Source organism: Solea solea, chromosome 5, assembly GCF_958295425.1.
Source record: "Solea solea chromosome 5, fSolSol10.1, whole genome shotgun sequence".
Taxonomy (NCBI): domain Eukaryota; kingdom Metazoa; phylum Chordata; class Actinopteri; order Pleuronectiformes; family Soleidae; genus Solea; species Solea solea.
In genome coordinates this window covers 19,753,441-19,772,863 of record NC_081138.1, presented here as the reverse complement: position 1 = coordinate 19,772,863, position 19,423 = coordinate 19,753,441, and the positions used below count along the sequence as shown (strand labels likewise).

The following is a 19,423-nucleotide window of genomic DNA, read 5'->3' as shown; positions in this document are numbered from 1 at the left end:
ACATATTGCGCACTGAGCTGCGTTTAAGGGGCTTTGATTATAGATTATGATACCATCTGGTGTGACTGGTGGTCATACTGTACACGACAATCAGCAGATTTAATATGGGATGTGGGCACCTCCTGCTGCTGCTCTCATTCACCCTGGGCAGTGGTGAATAAAGACACCCCTCTAAAGGTCAGTGGTCCACAGTGGGATAACTCAAACCCTGGCAGGGACCATAGCACTCAGCTCACAGAGGCAGTTGATTAAAAGTTCTGTGCACGTCCTTCATGGAGCTAGTCTCCTCCAATTTCAGGATATGATAAATGTGCAGCTGTGGGGCATTTCTCCTGGAGAATTCAATTAGGTAAGAAAAGAGAAGAGAATATCACAGTGATATTAGAGGGGTGATCGCAGAGCTGCTCAGCCCTCGTAATGAACAGCTCCATTCCTCCACCGTGACTAGATTGATTTGACGAGCCTGACTCACAGTTCATCCTCATCTTAAAGTCTCCCTCTAAAGGCTCGGTGCCATTGTGGGGAAGAGGAGTTGAAAATTCAGAGTAGGACTGAGAAGTGAGTGGACATTTACACCAGGGGTGAAGTACCTGCATGCTCCAGACAAACACTAAGGTCACTTTCACACCTAAAAGTTCGATAGACTTGGTACGACTGGGGGCTACATAAGGTATTCCCCTCCTCGTCTGAGGTGGCGCTGCATCAAGAATTACTGAAGGAGAAGACAAGACAAACAAGAAGACTCGCTCATCTATTGGTCTCTGGGTTTTCAATTTTGTTTCATGTGAACATACTACACATAAACACCGCAACAATGGCCTCAGACATTTCTCCCAGCTATCGTTCTACATGCGCAATACCCACAATGCCCTGCATTGTAGTCCGCTTCCTGCATTTGGATGACTTCAAGCAAACCGAGACCATGTTTTAGGCTGACCGGAGTTCGCTTCTTTCATGTGCATCAGATTTCGGCTGCACATTCACACCTACCCAAGCACATAAGACACGGAGACAATCTGTAAAAGACCTTTATGATCTTTTCTAACCTCAGAGGATTTGGCGAATTCTTTGAACTCCACCTCGATCAATATCCCTGAAATAAACAGCTGAAAAAAGCAAGCCTTCCCTGTGATTACCTTACACCCCAGTCAGCCGTTCGCTCTAATCTGAACGGCCTGACCGTACAAATGGATTTCATTCATCAACACACAAGCATATCAATTGCACCCGAATAAATCTCAGTCTAAAACCACATTACTGAAGATTTTTCTGCTGTGAATGACCCAACAATGACCCAGGACTCTGCTCATGCCCTCACGCTTTATCCTAACACGGAGATCAGTTCACAGTGCTTTCAGTTATGCAGTGTTTCCCTCGAGAGGAATTGCTCGGTTTGGTACAATAAGGTACGTAGGTTTCTTTTTTTTTTGCTTTTCCATTAGGAATAGTACCAAAACAACCAGTGCCTATCATTCCATTTTTGACATCCCTTCCTTTGTGGTACCAGAGTAAAATAGTATGGTAAGGTCAGGGTGGAGCTCGACCGGCTCCAGCCACAACTGGCAGCCACAAACCGAGCAGGATGTCCTCTACTGCTATCTGTTGTGTTTGTATCTCACTGACATGGCCTTCAGGACACAACCCACACCCCACCTACCAAGCAAAGTTACCGTTTTCAGTTGAAACGTAAGCCTGACCGTGACGCCATACCGTACTGTACTAATCCAAACCATACCATGATGGAAACGTAGATTATTCCAAGGATGTACTTGTGGATATAAACAGCTGCAATTAGCTTTGACAGCATCGGAGAACTGTCTCTATTCTTGTCTGATTGCACCCGGTCCTTAGTATGTACCACATGACATCACTGCTCTTCCAACAATATATTTTAAGCCATGTTCCTGTCATTATCTGCGGCTTAAATTTACACTGCACAGTTTGCTGTTATATTTTAGTTCCCTCCACTCCGGAGGTCCCATCTTACCATATTCTTCTTTATTCATCTTACTATTCTTCAAAAAAAATGTAATCGCTGCAAACAGACTTTCACCTTTCTTATTCCAACAGTCTTATCATGAGAGAAAAAAAAGCAAAACAAAAAAAACTGTAATTACTGAGTTTGGGTTAAGTTACACTCCACTGCACTCCATCTCAGAAACTGAGACTACTTTCAGACCACAAATCTATCTCATAGATTACAGTGAAAATTGACATTTAAAGATCCTTTTCATTTCTTGGTTCATTTTTCATCCTTGTGTCTGGAAGTTCTTCATTAAGCACTGTGTTCTATCACCCTCTACTGTCTAAATGCTCTGGACTTTGTCCTTTTTACAGAGAAAACGACAAAGAGCACCATAGCAACAAGTATGTCGCATGACCGTGTCTTGGCAACATTATGGTTGCTAGAATAAGCAATCACAGCAAATGTAAATTGTCAGTGACTTCTTTTACTACCTTTTCTAGTCTACTTATTTAAACCCCTCAGGAGTCTAATTGATAAATTAAATTACCAATTATTTTCCTTTCACTTTGTTGAAACTGGGCACAAATTTTATGTGGACTACCTTATGCATGCCCTGCGGGGCAGAACTGAGTCACACAACAATTTGCAGTGGTAGTTACAACATTGAGATAAAATGATCAAGCACTAAACTAAAAACCAACATCATCTTGCATCTCGTACTTACGACCCCTCCTTGCGACTTTTTAAGGTGAGAACAAGAGGACTGAGTAGAAGACGATGTATTCCTGGGAGAAGTTAACAATGTGATTAGCTGGTTTTGTGGAAGTACATACATAAATGTATCATGTTTGTACATGCACATGAGATTAATTCGAAATTGGAGGACAGCAATATTGTTTTACTGCTGTGGAAGAAGAGCAGGGAAGCTGTAACCACACAACAGTTTGAAATACAGTATAAAGCGGTGGTGTTACACAGTGATACACACTGATATGACATTCTGAACCACATGGGCAAACAAAGCTGTTTTCTGTGAATACCAGAAATTAGTGTTGAGGGAAATAAAAGGGAAAGGTTAAGCTGAATCATGTCTGTGTGACACTTTTCCACCCGAGTCTCCGCGCTAATTAGAGCTCCTGATAAATTAGCATTCCCATGTTGACACAGGGAGCTGACAGGAAGAATTTACACCTGCAGCAAAGGAAGGGGGTTCACAGCTGGATTTCGATGCGGCTCCAAAGATATTAAACCAAGTGTAAAAATAACAACATGCCAACACAGACACTGCGTAACAGGGATGGCAGCAGGTGAAGTCAGCTGTCCTGTTTTTAGGAGTGAAACACAATCAGGTGGAGGAGGAGCCGCATGATCATTTCCTTAAAACAAAAGATCTAAGACTAAGAAATCTCACCTCACAGAGGTTTATATCAGAGGAGCATCCAGACTTAGTTCATGTAGATGTTTCAGAGAGTATTAATTACACATTTCTGGAGGGGGTTATATAAAAATGATCAGTGGACAAACTCTCGGTCGTTTACCCCCAGCTGTTATACAAGCAGGAGGCTGCAATGAAATGCTAAAGTTCTAATAGATCAGATTCTGAAACAGATCTTAAAATACACTGTATGACGCAAAGGAAGAAAACTTAACACTCTGAGAGGAAGTGCTTTTTAAAAAAATAAATAAATAAATAAATACAATCCTGTATGCATGTGTGTAGGTACCGCCTCAGGTAATATGGTACATGTTCAGGTGTGTTGGGTTGATGCAGTAGGAGCTACTGTACCCGTTAACCCTACAGATGAACACGTATATTGTATATAGAGTATATAGTGTATGTTTTAACAGACACAGCACTAAAATGACATTCAGCTAGAAACTACACAGCAGCAAGTGCAACCAAATGCTTAAAACAAATGATGCCAAATGCTGCGTCTTGAAACCAGTCTGGCGGTTCCACAGTGAAGCAGTATAATAATTGCTAGGGTGTAATTACAGTGTAAAGTATGTCCTATTTTTAAAGATTTGATAACACTTGTACGATGAGAAGATTGATGGATTTATAGCCAAGTGTAAATTAGCTTTGCTTAACAAACACTGGAAGCAGTGCGTGGCAAACATGCTAATAACACATGGTTAGTGGTTCTGTCTTGTGATGCTTTGAGAGCAAACTAAAGCTTCCCCACAGCTTCTTATTTGCCCTACAGACAAGAGTGTGATCTTTTTCAAATAAAACATAATTTCAAAATGTGTATCTCACAAAATTTGGAGATAATTCGAGGACGATTTTTTTTTTGTTCAATTAATAGTGATTAGAGAATGACATTTCTAGTTTGTATTTACTGAAAGTATAACTTCTTCAGTCCTTATTCACAACAACATGGGGCCTTAGGCCTGTTGTGGTCTTCATGTACTGTAAATCCCAAAGGCCACATGCTTTTCCATTAGCAATAGTACCTGGCACCTGGTACTTTTTTTAGTCACTGCTGTGGTGAGGTTCCAAGCGAGCTGAGCCGATACTACATGTGACATCGACAGAATGTCAGCCACTGATTGGTCAGCGACATCACTGGAAGAGTCATGAGTGCAGGTCCAACATGGGAATTAAACCGAACAATGCCGAACTGTAGATCAGTTCAAAAGACTTAAAAATCCCGAAGACATGATTTAATCTCCAACATTTAGCAAGGAAAGGTCTAAAATCGTAATATTTAACAGGAGTCTTGGTTTATTTAGCGACCGCACTGCCAAAAGCCGGTGATCGCGAGCGGCAAGTTGCATCATAATCCTTTCTCACAGACTGAAAACAAAAATATGAGCTCCGCACATCAGAGCCTTGCCTTCTAACCCAACTCCTGTGGGTATTGGATGTGCTGCAATGTACATCAGCATTGCCAGTCTCACCCATTTAGTGAAGTCGTGACAGCAGCTGTCTCAGATTTGTCTTATAACAATCTTAATCCAATAAATACACTTTAGAAATATGTGCTTGTGCAGTCCTGATAACAATTCAAATGGGTGGACAACACTTCACACTCGTAGAAAAATGGTTTCATTAAAATACAAGACAATTCTATCTCTCTGGACAAATCAATAAGCACCAACTTTCTCAGATTTCATGAAACACAAAAAGAGTGTCACATATGACTGACTTACAAACCCTGGTAGTTATTATCAAAATAAGGGGCAAAGAGTTCAGCCTTGACAGATCAACATGAAGACAACGAGATGCAAAATAACTGACAAGAGGTGCCATGACCACAGAAAGATAGACAGCAAAAGAAGACAAGGCAACTACAAATTATGCAGATAGTCATGTTGTCTTGGAGGTGTAGGGGGCCATTTATATGTCTCTGCCTGAGGGCCCGTTTTCTCAGAATCTGTTTATATATGTAATCTCACAATGTATTAAAAGTGGAATCCTTATTTAGTGAAACTACCCTTAAGGCTGTAAAATGATATTTCCAGTAACAATGAAAGCATTAGTGATGCTTGACAGGTGACAGTTTCCTCTGGATATAAGAAGCCTCCTGAGTTCACAGTGTCAAATGTAGACAGCTGCCTACACTAGTCACTTCTCTTGACTGACATGTCAGCCGGTCTTGTCAAAAAAGAGATTGCTGTTTTACTTATGGAGGATAATTTGGCCACAGCCCGATATCAGGTGGACTCATATGGAGCCACAATTCAGGTCCGCCCCCCCCCGACCGCTTCCCAAGAAGGCGGGCGAATGCCCATCACAACTACCCCAGCCATACACTCCAAGACTAAACAAAAGGGTTCCCCATTATGTGCCTCATCCACGTCCCCCCAGGCAACCCTAGCCCCATGTTTGACTGTTACTGATTTAACAATGCAAAAGCGTGCACCGAGAATATCTGAAAGTCAATATTAAATCTTCAAAAGAAATACAAAAAGAGAGCAAATTAAAGCTAAACGATTATAATACTGTGATCCCAGCTGTTCAAGCTTGCGCTCTAATATAATCCTATAAAAGCCAAGCTTGGACAGTTTGGACAAACAACTGGTTAAGAATGTGTCCACATGGCCTCTTCAACAATTCTAAGCCTCGCTCTTGTATTTTTGGTGTGTAATTTCCAGATTACCAACTCTAATATTAAACACAGCTAAAAATAAAAATAAAATGCTAATTTCAAGATCCCCTAAATCAGAGCAACTAAATTGTATCTTGCAATTTCAAAAACATGTTAAAGCCCCTACAGTATAGACCATCTTACCAAACTGAGTGATTAAAAAAGTTGCTGTTGAAAAATTCAGGTTTAAATCATGTAAAATTCAGCTTCATTCTCCGCTCTAAGACAGTGGGGGTGTGGCTGCTACACACTAATCAAGCCTGGTGGAGGAGTGTAGAGGCCGGGGCTGGCGGGCTCACTGCGAGCCAGTTAAAGTGGGCTGCCAGGGGGGGGTTTGCTGAGCTTTCAATCTGCAAAGCTCTAGCAGGGCAAGTGTAAGACCCGAAACCCCCGAAGACCAGGTCTGAAGATGCATCGTAGAGCATACATGCATCATGAAACCAATTGTCTATCTGCTCAAGTGGGGACCAGAGACTGCAGTTTTTACAGAATATTAAAGAAACACTCAAATAACATGTAGAGAAGCAACATTTTCACTGTTTTGGTGGTAGTTTAACGACATGTTGAACAGAGCTAGTTTAGCAGCAGCCCTACATCCTCTCTCTTCCTCTTAATCAGCAGCACCTGCAGCCTCACAGCAGGGCTCTGCTCCTCTTTCTGTTCTTCTTCTTTATTTAATTTCGTCTTCTGTAGGAATTTTAAATAAAGTGTGGGAGCTTCTCTGAGTGTTTCTTCATCAAGATAAGGCAACTTTTTAGGACACAGGACTCTTTGCTAGCTTGCAAAAGACAGTAGTGTAGGAGCAGGTGCAGTGACTCACAACAATGGCTTTTATATTTTTACAGCATTTGAGGAAGAGCTACAGTAGCTACGGTAGCTATAGCACCTGTGCATCATGGAGCCATATAAATGCCTAAAAATCCCAAGCAGAAAACTGAGCAGAAATCGTTAAGATTACAAATGTACATTTTTTTCACATATTCTAAGCCACCATTTTCTAAAATACATAATGTGTGAGGAGAAGAAACTCGTGACAGGTTCCACAAGACACAAGCAAAGAAAAAAAAATACACCAAAAGTCTGTTTAGAAGTCTGAGTTGGGGGCTTTATCACATTTTTCAGGTAAATGACCATCAAATGTGTCTAAAACCTGAAGAGGGTCTGTCAGTGTAAATACACACAGCTCACTGAAATGTTAAAAAGACCTTACTTTGGAATTAAAAAAAGGGTTATCACACTCAACATAATTTTTATTTTCCTAAACAAAAGGTGATGCATAATGCACTGGTTTGTTTTCAAGCCGAGTCTAAGTTTGAGTGAGTGTGAGAGAGAGGTAGTTGCCTGGAGGAAGAGAAGCCTTGTGTGGTCACGTTATGGGATAACATCATCTTCTGCCTCCAGCAATAACTTGTTGTTACGCATTTTAATTTATCATTTGCATAGTTAGCACACATTAGCTCATAGAGATACAATGGTGCTTGTTATTTACATAAAAGTCAGGTCGTGCTTAACATCAATCCAAACCCTGTTCAGAAAATCTGGCCGCTCACGGTACTGTGCGGCTGTGCATCAGTGGGTAAAGCGGGTCATCTTCCAACTGGAGGGTCAGGGGATTGTTTGCCTCCTGTGATCTATATGCCATTGTGTCCTTGAATGGTTCACCTTGAAAAAGAGGTTGTACATCAAGAATGACATTTCTAAATGGAGTTCTGAACCAAGAATCCAATAAAAAGAATCAACAAGGACATAATACCAAAATACTATTATTGATATATTGTCCTCGATTTTTTTTTTCCTTAGGGTGTGCTACCCGTTTCATTTCTTTTGAACATGGTATGAATGAGATGAGTATGAGAAACAACGTGGCTATGCGTTTTTGAGGGGAGATCAGTGTAATTCCCTACAGTCTCAAACACATGATTGAAGTAGGCAGCACCGTTTTGAGACACAGACGGTTGGGGATAACTAACCACCACGCTCAAAGGAAATGAGAAGCAAACACTAACGGGAACCTTTCCTTGACAAACCCGGTTGTATGCACCTTCATTTTGAACACAAAATGGATTATGTGACAGATTCAACCTCCTAAAATCAAATCCTGAGCCGACAAATGAGACGACAATTGAGCTAGAAGCTTAGGAGGACCACCGCTACCTCTGTCTACCTCCCCATTGGACTCACATAAGGACAAAGCACTAGCATTTTTCCGGTCGGGTAAACAAAACCAAAACCAGTCTGGCCACTGGGTTTCTCCCTCTCTCGTCATCTCTTTAAACCCTGGGTTAGGTATAGCTTTTCCCTAGACTTGCCTAACCCGTAACACAAGATGAATGACAAAACTGTCGAGTGAAGCACTTTAAGGGGTCACGAACACCAGAAAAGCACAACATACTGTAATCACAGACCATTTTCAATCGTCTGAAAAGAGGGAAATTAATCATTAAATCATAACATGCACATTTGTATTGAGAGTATTGAAGAGTAAACAGATACGATTGAGTTCAAGCCCTAGAGAGGATATCAGCTGCTTCAAAAAAACATGACATTTTTAGCCTGTGAAGATGAAGATGGAGAGTGAGATGCAAGGTTGATGCACCAACAGGAGGTCAGCAGGGAGAAGAGCTGAGTCCCAGTGGACTATTCACTTTTAATGTGTTCTCATCTGCCTTCACACAAAGCTCTGCCACCCTCCTGCTCCTGGTGCTTGTGACTCTTGTGCCGGCAAAAAGGCACAAGAGTTTTAATATATATAATATATATTTCTGGGAGACACACAGGTACATTTATGCTGTGTGCTGCTTAATACTGCCCTCCGCTACTGCTGCTGCTGCTGCTGCTGCTGCTGGAGGTCAGGCTGCTAGATAAACAACCTGATTTTAAAGCCATTCGTTTGTTATGAGTGCTAACCTCCAAATCACATACTTACATACCTCAAACAAATCTCACGTTTCTGTACAAAATGAATGGAGGCTCTTATCTGAGAAATGCATTTCACTTATATCACTGAAAGCAAAGCAACGCCTTTTCACTGTTTAAAAAGAAAGTCTTTTTTCAGAGCATACCAGATGGCTGTGGCCTTGAATATGATTTCAAAAAAATAAAAGAACAGTGTAATGTGGGACTGAGATAAGCTCCAGGCCCTACATAACCCCAAAACTGAAGCTGTGCAAGGTCAAACTAAGACATGCTAAAGTAAGATTGTATAGCAGACAGTTCAAATACAGCACTGCAGATGAGTGGAATATGCACAAAGATAACAAGCAAATGTCCTCTGCTCGCTTAACAGTAATATTCATTTGATTAAAACACTGAATAGAGACCACAGCTGAATAGCTTCCATCAACAAGGAGAACATGGCTGAACCTGGATGAGGGTTGAGAGAGCTGCATTATTTGCATAGGCTCAGGCAGACATTACTGACATGGAGGACAGTGAGGTGACTCATCCTACTTGATAATACATGATGATTGATGTTTGATTTTCTTTTTTTTTTTACACAAAACATCCCACATGAATAACAAGCAGGGACTTTATTAGAGAGTGAGGAGGAAGGAAGGGAGGTAGGGAAGAGCGAGGCGGGTTCTGTGATGTCTGGAGGTGGGAGTCAACACATGGTCATGGTCAAACGTACACTCTCTCACCTGGGAAGAGGTTATCACTGAGGAAATTAAATGTGTGTGTATGTGTGTGAGTGAAAGAAATGGACCAACAGGGAGAAATACAGGGAGGGCGAGAGAAAGAAATCCACCCATCCATTCATCGTCTACCACTTTATCCTCCACAAAAGGGTCGCGGGGCCCCTGGTGACAATCCCAGGGACATAGGTCAAAAGGTGAGGTACACCCCGGACAGGTCGCAAGTCCATCACAGGGCCAACACATAGAGACAAACAACCATTCAGAATATAGAGGGAGAGTATAGTTTCCACCAAGCAGACGCCTTGTTGTATGAATTATCCAATCAGTTTCAAGCGGAAGAAGGAATTTGCTATAACGCTGCTTCACTAAGCCTACAAGATAGTGTGTTTAAACAAGATTAACTGTAATAAACCTTCAGTAAAGTTTAAACCTCCTGATCAGACATAATAAAAAAAAAAGATTATGCCTTGTAGATATCACACAGCAGCAGGTACATGATAAATGTTGATTACCACTGAGCAATCACATAACAAAAAAAAATCCATCATAATGCATTCCATCTTGGTATTTGTGAGCTGACTATATAAACAAGATATTCCTGTGAGGTTTTTTTTCCATTATTATTTCATGCCACAATGGAACAAATTGCTATAGATTTGCGACTTCCTTGGCTTCCTTCAACCCCCAAATTCAACACGATAAATAAACTGTTGCACACAAGAGCAACACTGAATCATAATCTGCTGCATGAAAGGAAAAGCTCGACTTCAGTCAACAGAAAGCAATGCCATAAAAGGGGTTTTTCTAATCCTGCCTGAAACAGCAGCAGCATCAGTGTTTTTCATCCGTCGATCCTCAATGCATCTTTTGACTGTTAAAGGAAGGAGGGGGTGCTTCATTAGTATGCAACTTTTAAGGCACAAGGGCTGCCTGCAGATGCAGGAGCTGAGGTGGTGGGGGGGCGTGGGAGAGCCTGGGTCAGTCACATGACCGAGGCTTCTCACAGCATCTCTGCATGCAGAGGATCTGAACAAAACCACCGCTCTCTCCTCGTAACTCTCAGATGGCAGCTATGACCTAGTTTCCACAAAGACAAGCTCATGCAAACTTGATGATATGTTTATATCAGCGGAGCCCGACGTGCACTGCCTGAGGTGAGCCTCGCACTGCAGAGGCAGCAGGAGGTCCATATGGTGAGGACCCACTGGCAGAATGTGTGTTCGCAACTCCATCCTGTGTGACTGAATGACATTAGTTGTGAGGAAACTGCCCACAGCATAAGACTGGCGAAGGTGCAAGGGTTTTGAAGCATGTCAAGATCACTTGTATCCAGTTGGCAAATAACTTCATTGCAAAGACATGTTATAACCCAAGCATGGATGGATGCACAGGGTGGCAAGCGGTGGCAGCTGCCCCTGGAAAAAAATGATTTTTTTCCCAACTCCACGACATATAATAAACACACATCCCCGTCTCCTGAACGGAATGGTTTCACCCAACAAGCAAAACCGGGAAATTTCACCGGGAGCGACGTTCAGGCTCACTACATCACACTGATGCAGCCTAAATGGCACATACAGTCTGTCACTCCCCGCAAGGATACAGTTAAAGTGTTTAACAGAACATTCAGGCTGGTTTTTTTTTCATTACTATGTTAAAACGTATATAAAGAGGCTATAAGAATGTGCAATATGTAATGCAATGAGTGTCTTAGATCCTTTGTTTCCAGCACAACCTACAGGCAATCTGATGAAAAATACTTATTTTTTTTCATTTTCCCCAACTATATAAACACACCTGAGCAAATATGTCAAAGTTCACAGTTTCTGTGTGCAAGTTTGTGCCATCTAAAAAATTCAAGTCAAAGCCAACATGTGGTTATTACGGTAATATCACTCGCGCTGTTGCAGGAAGCCCGCGAATCAGCGTCTTTGTCACCAAAGAGGAGAGAGTTGGAAAAAACGCCTGTATGCAGTTTCCTGTTTTTGGCCTGTTTTTGTACATTGAGACAAAGACTCAAACAAATATCATTTTAAATATGTGCTATACTGTTCAAATTTCAAATTTAACACAAGCTAAATCTGGTGTTTGTGTACAACTACAGTGTTTTCTTACAAATAAAACTTTTTGTTTTTCTTCATTTTAAATGAATACACCATTTTTACATACAGTAAACTGTAAATAACTGCCAGAGATTGAAAGTTATTCTGGAAAAATGGCCAAAAGCACTTACAGGACACCTTCTGGCCCTTTATGGTTAAAATAAGTCTAAAGGTCCAGACAGACATTTTGAGGCTTACGTGTGAAAGTGTTAAGCCTTAAATCAAAATGTCTCTGAGAATTTTTCTCCCCCTCCTGGAACCTATGGCACCAGGAGGTTCTCTACTTCTGCCACTGAACCCAAGACAGTCCAGTCCTCATAAAATGAATCTAAACCACTCTCATAAAACAACAATTCTTGTATGAGCCAGTGCTGCAGTTATTTCAGTAGCTTGAATACCATATCTAGTATCTGCTGCTTCTTACCAATCAATTTAAAAACCTAAATTGTACAGCTAGTTCTAGATCTAACATTCTGTATGTTCTTAATGCAGCATTGTGTTATTGTCAAACACCTCAGGTTGTGTATCATCAAATTCTTAGAGCTTTGTGAACAGCAAACTGCATGAAAAGTCCAGGTCTAAGAATGAGGTGAAATAATTTCTATTTACAACAATGGTTGGTTGAATTATTTAATTGAAAGAATGTTGGGGGAAAACTTGTACATGGTGCTTCAGGTATTAAAATATAATCCTTTCTTTGTAGTTGATGTTTGCTCTAATATAAAATAAAACATTACCCAGCCCTTTGAAAAAAAACAATCAATGAGCTGACCTGCAGCAGCAGCAGCAGTGCAATGAAAATATAATGGTGTGATATGATATTCAAGGCTGATGCCAGACAGGTGTAAAACTTCTTCATGAGCAGCCAACAGCAGCGGGTAAGTGAGGTTTAGGTGTAATTTATTTATGCCTTCAAATGGTACTAACACATGAAAAACTGCAGATCACACAGAGAACCCCCAGCAGGCTTGTCAAAACCTCCCCCCTAAAGAATCTAAAAACAAAAGCCTCAATAAATGGAAACGACAAAGAGGAACATTAAGGTGGCACAGAAAAAATAAATCAAGATGACAAACAGATACAGGTGAGCCAGGCATCAGACATCCACACATCAAAACCCCACTCAGCAAAGAGAACAAAGTCAGAGGAATGGATACACATCCAAGCAGGAGAAATAAATAAATACCCTAGCAGCAGCAGCAGCAGCAGCGAGGAGGGGAGGAGGGGAGGAGGGGAGCGCATGTGGATGCAGACTTGCAGAGAGGGAAAAACCCCTCTGGATTATCCATCTGACATCACAGATGAGGGGGTGGAACATAACACTGTGACTGCACTCCTGCTCACAAAGACCATGACTACTGAGTAAAACTAATTTAATTCTAAAATGTCCGTTACGTGCAACTGGATCAATGGCTTTCCCCATTGATTGGTCTTGTACCTTGCCATATATATTCTTTCATTCAGCCAACATACTCTCAAAATGTATGTCTTCTACGGTACAAAAGGAGCATTATCCCCGCTCTTTAAGCCTGTGCTACAACAACTGGAGGTGTGGGGAATTAAAAGACAATTTATCAGTCAGAGACAGTCCAATAAAAGATGCAACTGAGTGTAATTACGGGAAGTGCAGGTTTCAGCATTTCTGGACATTGACAAATACAAGGGAGTAAAATTCAGCACATCTCAGCCTGCGCTCGCTTTCTAAATTCTGTTTCCTTCCAAACTCCACAACTTTATGGAAGAGCAGCACTACAATGCTATGTGGCCCTTGAAATAGGCCGTGCGCAAGACCTTTTTCATGTGGGTTCAACTGACACTTCAGCACTTCAGCGAAGACTCTCAGTTGAACAGGAGGTACTCCACTTGTGACAACAGTTGCTGTTAAAATCTGGAACAGTTCACCGTCTATTCCTCTAGTCAGAAGACTTATGCAAGACTTCACTCTCGCCACAGATCGTACGAGCCGATGCTGCTCGGTGCTACAGTCACAAACACACACAGTACGTAGTAGGTTAGGTTAGGAGGGCTGCACAGGACTTTAAACGGGGGGTAGAGAAAATGTTGCGTTTATGTAATGGAGTAATGTTCAGTGTCTGAACCGTTGGTACAATAACAGCCCACACAAGTCACCAAAACAGACCTTGGAAACATTCAGGGTTGGGGGTTTTTTTGTAGTTGAAGTAGATCAGTAGTTTCCATGCAACAGTGCTGAGCTGCATTTACATACTTAAGGAATATGTTAAAGAAATGTATTGTTGCATATGATAGGCAAGGTAATGAATTGATGGGTGGACGTGGCTGATCCTGTCCATATGATCCCATTTTGAGGCAAAAAACAAACCAGTTCCTCTCCTCACATACAGGCCACAGACCAAGGTCTGTTACACTATTCTACACCCTTCATCCAAACATCCTCTTTGGGTTTAGCTTTTACATTTAAGACAATCTGTGAAGTAAAACATTAATTAGGACGAACATCACGATAAGTTTTCAAAAGATAACTTTAAGTCTTTTGAAATTAGGAGAATGAGCAGATCATGAGGATTGCAAAGATATTAAATGATAAACCTCCAGCCATATTTGTACTAAACAGCAAAGCCTTTCAGAGTGTGGAACTCTGTTTGTTTATTGATAAACAGATGGCAATTTTACGAGTGCACGTAAATCCCTTAGACTGAAGAAAGGGTGGCATTTAAGGAGCAAAAACAGATACTTTGGAAAAATCATTCTAATGTGGGAGGGAAATTGAGGACAATAGATGGATGGATGGATTTCTTGGTGCCTCTGGCTTATTATCTGCAGCTGAAAAATGGAAAGCATCTTTAAGGTCGCATTCCACTGAAAACAAGTATATTATTATTGTTACATTTGCCTGAATACGCTACACTGAGCAGAATGTGATCCTCTTTTGAAAAGGAAAAAATATGTATTCAGATGTTTTTAATGATGACCAAAGATAATCCGATACTTTGAGCTACATGACTTTTTTGCGGAAATGAATCATACCAAAAACCGTTATTTTTGTGGAAAGTTGAAATAAAACAAAACAAATAAATGACGTAACATTTCACTGAGAATTTGCATTTTCTGTGAAAAGCATGAAACGGATTCAGCTGTGGAGCTTTTGCACTTGTACGTTTACAAATAAGCACAAAATGATTTGATAGTCAAGTGTTTTGCAGTAGTTCCGGCAGTGAGTGAATGAATGAATGCAAGTGTATAATAAAAGTACAATTGCAGGTGAACGCAGCATGAGCGACTGAAGTGAAAGAGAAGTGGGTTCCAATGGTGATTTCAGGCATTTGGCAGCAGACGCCACATTGATAACAGATTGGTGTGTTACCTCAGCCTTTTCCTTACAGACCAGGCTGTTGGCAGTTCAAAAAAAAGCACAACAAAATGAGGCCAAATTTCATGCCACTGCCAGAGGTGAAAAGAACGTGCACCTGCAGTCAGAGCCACACTCGCACAAAATCCTGTCAAATGTCTCAGCAGCGCTCACAAAAATGATTTTAGCATCACCTTATCTTATTCACCTCAAACGCTGACACCTCTCGTGATAAATCTCTAATGTTAGCGAAATGGACAACTATTATCTGAACTTGGCAGTTTTCTTTGGCCGGCCAATCCTCCTTCCACTCCTGCGAGCAGCCCTCGCTCTACTTTCTATCTCAGTAAATTGGCCCCATCTCTCCCTGTATTTCTCTCATGATGAATGAAAAAGACTGTGCACAGAGCATGCGTTTTACTAAAACAAAGACAATGTCTTCAGTCTGTGGCCTCACTCGTTCACTCACCGCTCTGCTTTATCTTTAAACGCTGTTGCTCGTTTTCTGGCCAAATATTAAATTAGCATCAAACAATTAGCCTCTGGTGTTTATCGTTAACGTATGCATTTCTATTAGCAGAAAATATATATTCATAGACTCTGTTTGCTCTCGTTCTTTGCCAAATACTTCCATCGTGCACCATGTTTTATGCATTGCCACACTGCACTGACGTGGCTGTGTATTGACCACAATAAGATTTTAGACAAACTCGACACAATGATCACCTCTGTGCGCTTTGAATTCAGATTCTCAGGTCAGCTGATGAGGGAGGCTGTCATTGAGCAGTGCCAGTGCTGGATGGTTGCTGTCTGTGCTGAGCTGCGAGAAAACAATCAGCCTCCTGGCCAGGAACCATGAAATGCTCAATTAGTCCTGGGTCAATTGCACTGGGGTTTCTCAAAGGCAAAAAGGCAATTCACTGGTGACTTTGTCCTTATTATGAAACTGTATTGTAATGTAATGTAAAGTAAGAAAAGACATGTGGCAGATTTCGAGCTAAAGGAGTAAATAGAGTAGGTTTCACATGAAGGAAATCTTTATCCGAGGGTCACTCTGAGGTCACACGAATCACTATCAGCGTGCCGTGACCTCTTAACCCTTCATCTGCGTACATTAATTGCTTTTAAAGGTGTCGGCCGTTAAACTGGCTCTCATTCTGTGCATGATTTTGACAAAGAAAGTCTCACTGATAAAACAGTCACGTAAAAGAGCTCCAGTGCTGTAAAGAGCACTTGATTCCCGCTGTATAGAGGGTAGCAGGGTACCCTCTAGTGGCACAGGGAGGCGATGGACCTTGTCACAAAATAAGTTGTAGTCTCCCTGAATGGATGGACGGATGAATGGATGGAAGGGTAAACTTATACCAAAGGGGATGATAGGGAATAGTCATTTGTGGCCGAGTATGTACAGGGAATTCCACTGACCTGACTTTATATATATATATATATTTTTTTTTTTTTTGTCTAAAAAAAGGCCCAGAGCAGCTATGATGGCTTCAGATCCCCCAACCATTCCCAAGAAAAGAAAGAAAGCTTTGATATTGACAGGAGGGATCATGCCAGGGGAAGGGAGGGAGGGAGGGAGGGCAGAGAGGATGCAGAATGAAAATGTACTTCTGTGCGGTTGTGCGTGTGTGTGTGTGTGTGGGGGGGGGGGGGGGGGGTCTAAAGCGCCCTGCCATTACGTCTGTACAGGACCCACATTAAAAGCGCTACAAGTGACGTTTCCCTCTCCTCCTGACAGCCCGCATCATGTGGACATGATAAAGTTTCTCGGTCTGGGAGGATGCGGGCTGAGATGTAAGTGAACGACCTGACTGCGCCATTTATTTCTGTTCCATTTGGCACAGTCTGTCGGACCAGTTGCTGCTGCACACGAGGATGGGAATTAAGTGAATGGGTGATGTGAGGTTTCTCCGCAACGTCCTTCTGTCATTAAGCTTTTAGGCCTGCGCTGCTGCTGCCGCCGCTGCGGAGGAGCAACTTCACACACACACACACAGTGAGGAAAAAAAATCCGGCATTCACAACCAAGGTTCAAGATCAAGTTGCCACGTCTAACAAGGTTGTAGATGCAGAGGAGGCAGAAAGAAGCGCATTCACCCTCCACACTGAACACTGAACCAGATGGATTTCTGATCAAATGCCTCTAAAGAGACTTGTAGAAGTGCGAAAAGTCGAATCATGATCGAATGAGCAGCCAACAAGTCGGATCAGTGCAGAATAAGCAACAGACACCCAGAGCGCATAAAGACGCCTCATGTGATCAATTAAAGATTAAAAATAAATAAAAATAAATCATAATAATCGGGATGTACTCACATAGAGGTGATGTTTTTGAACAAGTCCGCTATGTCAACACTGGTCCCATTGTTCCCAGTATCTTGTAGGGCGAGTAAAGGGAAAAACCTGCCGTTGTCTGACTTATTGCAATAGATCTCGGTTTGAGAGCAGCTGCAGGTCGGCGGGCAGTCCAGCATGGAGCTCAGATAGTCCTGGAAAACACTCATCAGGAACAAAACCCTCCACCAGCAAATCCGGATCGAGTGAAACCATAGATCCATGTCTCCGGGTGAATTGGGGGGTGGGAGAGAAGAGGTCCCGATGTCCTCTGCGTTAGAACAGAGCAGGAGAGAGGAGAGAGAAGAGGAGGAGAGTGGGAGGAAGGAAAGGAGGGAGGAAGGAAGGAAGGAAGGAAGGAGGAGGATGGTGGTGCGTCTGCACAGAGGATGCTCTATGTGAGCGGTTCAGCCTTGGATGGATGCTGTAGTGTCCTTGCGCGTCAGAGACTGGGGAACGGAAGGAAAGGACGCAACATAAAAGAAAGAAAAGACAGACAGAAAGAAACGGAAATCAAAAATAAAAGAGCAAAATAATGCGAGGCTCCGGTCGTCTTTGCAGCCTAAGATACATGGTATTTCCCCGGAGTACCGCGCTGCTCTCTCTCGCTCGCTCTCTCTCTAAGCGGGACCAGGACGAGCGGCTGGAGAGCTCAGAGACACCGAATGAGAAGTTGGGGCATAAGTCCCTCCTACCGACTACAGTCACACTGACACCTGCAGAAGCTGCATTCAATCCACAGTCATTCTCAGCCACTCTGATCGACCTGTGCTGCTGTAAATAAGGTCTATTTGTGCTGCATCTAAGGTCAAAATCAGAAGAAAGAGAGAGTCAAAATATAATTAAAGGATGAGAATACTGAGCAAAACCCAAACCATCATATAAAACAGTCATATTTTATTTATTTTGATTTATTTATTTTAAAAAAAACCTCAAGAATATTGAACTACTATCATCAAGTCCTACAGGGAACAACACGCCTGATGGAGGGTTGTTGACATCACATAATAAAATAAATGCTACTTGTAGTAACACAGCTGTTTTCCAGTGTTACTGTGGGTGCAATTACAGGTCCAGTGTGTAACATTAGGGCTGAATAAATATGCAATTGCAATTATATGATTTGCAATATCAGAGGGAATGGTAATTTTTACATCATTATTCTAATTTTCATTCAAAAAAAACAAATGATAAAATGATGTGTGGTATGTGTGCAGATCTGTGAGAAAAAAACAGATGTTCTCTTCAGCCTGTATAGAATAAGATGTGTATAGATCAAGACATTAATTCACTCATTTTGGCTAAAACAAATATTGCACCTTTTCAAAGTGCAACAGGCCGTATTGCGATTTCGATAAACTTTCCATTAATTGTCCAGCCCTTTAAATCATTTAATCAAGATAAAATGGTTATACTTTCTTTATAAGTGTACCATCACCTGATTGTATTAATTGTTGTTTTTCTTTACCCCAGAATGAACCCTCAGCTCTACCGCCATTTTGGACCACCGTGTTTTGTGACAAACTAAACAGCTTTTGAGTTGCGATGCTAACTGAAGGCTACAGAGGTTCTCCAACACACATGGAAGGAAAGGGTGAGGTGAGAAATATTCAGATGATGATGATGATAATAATAATAATAACATACAGCACCTTTAAAAACATAACTATAATGTTCCTATGGTAAAAATTTAAAAGAAATAGTAGAATAAACCCATCCATTAAGAGACACCCACACTGCTAGTGGTGCATCTAAATTATAACACATTAAACCCACTATATGAAGGGTTAAGGGTTGTGTATGTATGCACGTTCACATAGTCATGGTAAGTGTAAGTGCAAAGAGGGATATTGTATACCTCTCTCAATAATAAAAATGATAGAGATGCTGATTGTAAATTGCTTTATATGAATATTTATGCTAATTTAACAGCATTGTATTGTTATGGCAAATCG

At 41.5% G+C, this 19,423-nt stretch overlaps 1 protein-coding gene across 1 annotated transcript in view; it reads right to left on the bottom strand.

The window, feature by feature from the left end:
* The window catches only part of ntrk3b (neurotrophic tyrosine kinase, receptor, type 3b), a 150,822-nt gene extending 132,734 nt beyond the window's left edge, over positions 1-18,088 (bottom strand). Inside the window, exon 1 of the mRNA XM_058630205.1 lies at positions 17,451-18,088. Within this exon, the coding sequence (XP_058486188.1) occupies positions 17,451-17,692 (242 nt within the window). The 5' untranslated portion in view covers positions 17,693-18,088. The remainder of the gene's footprint in view (positions 1-17,450) is intronic.
* Between the last annotated feature and the right edge of the window lie 1,335 nt (positions 18,089-19,423).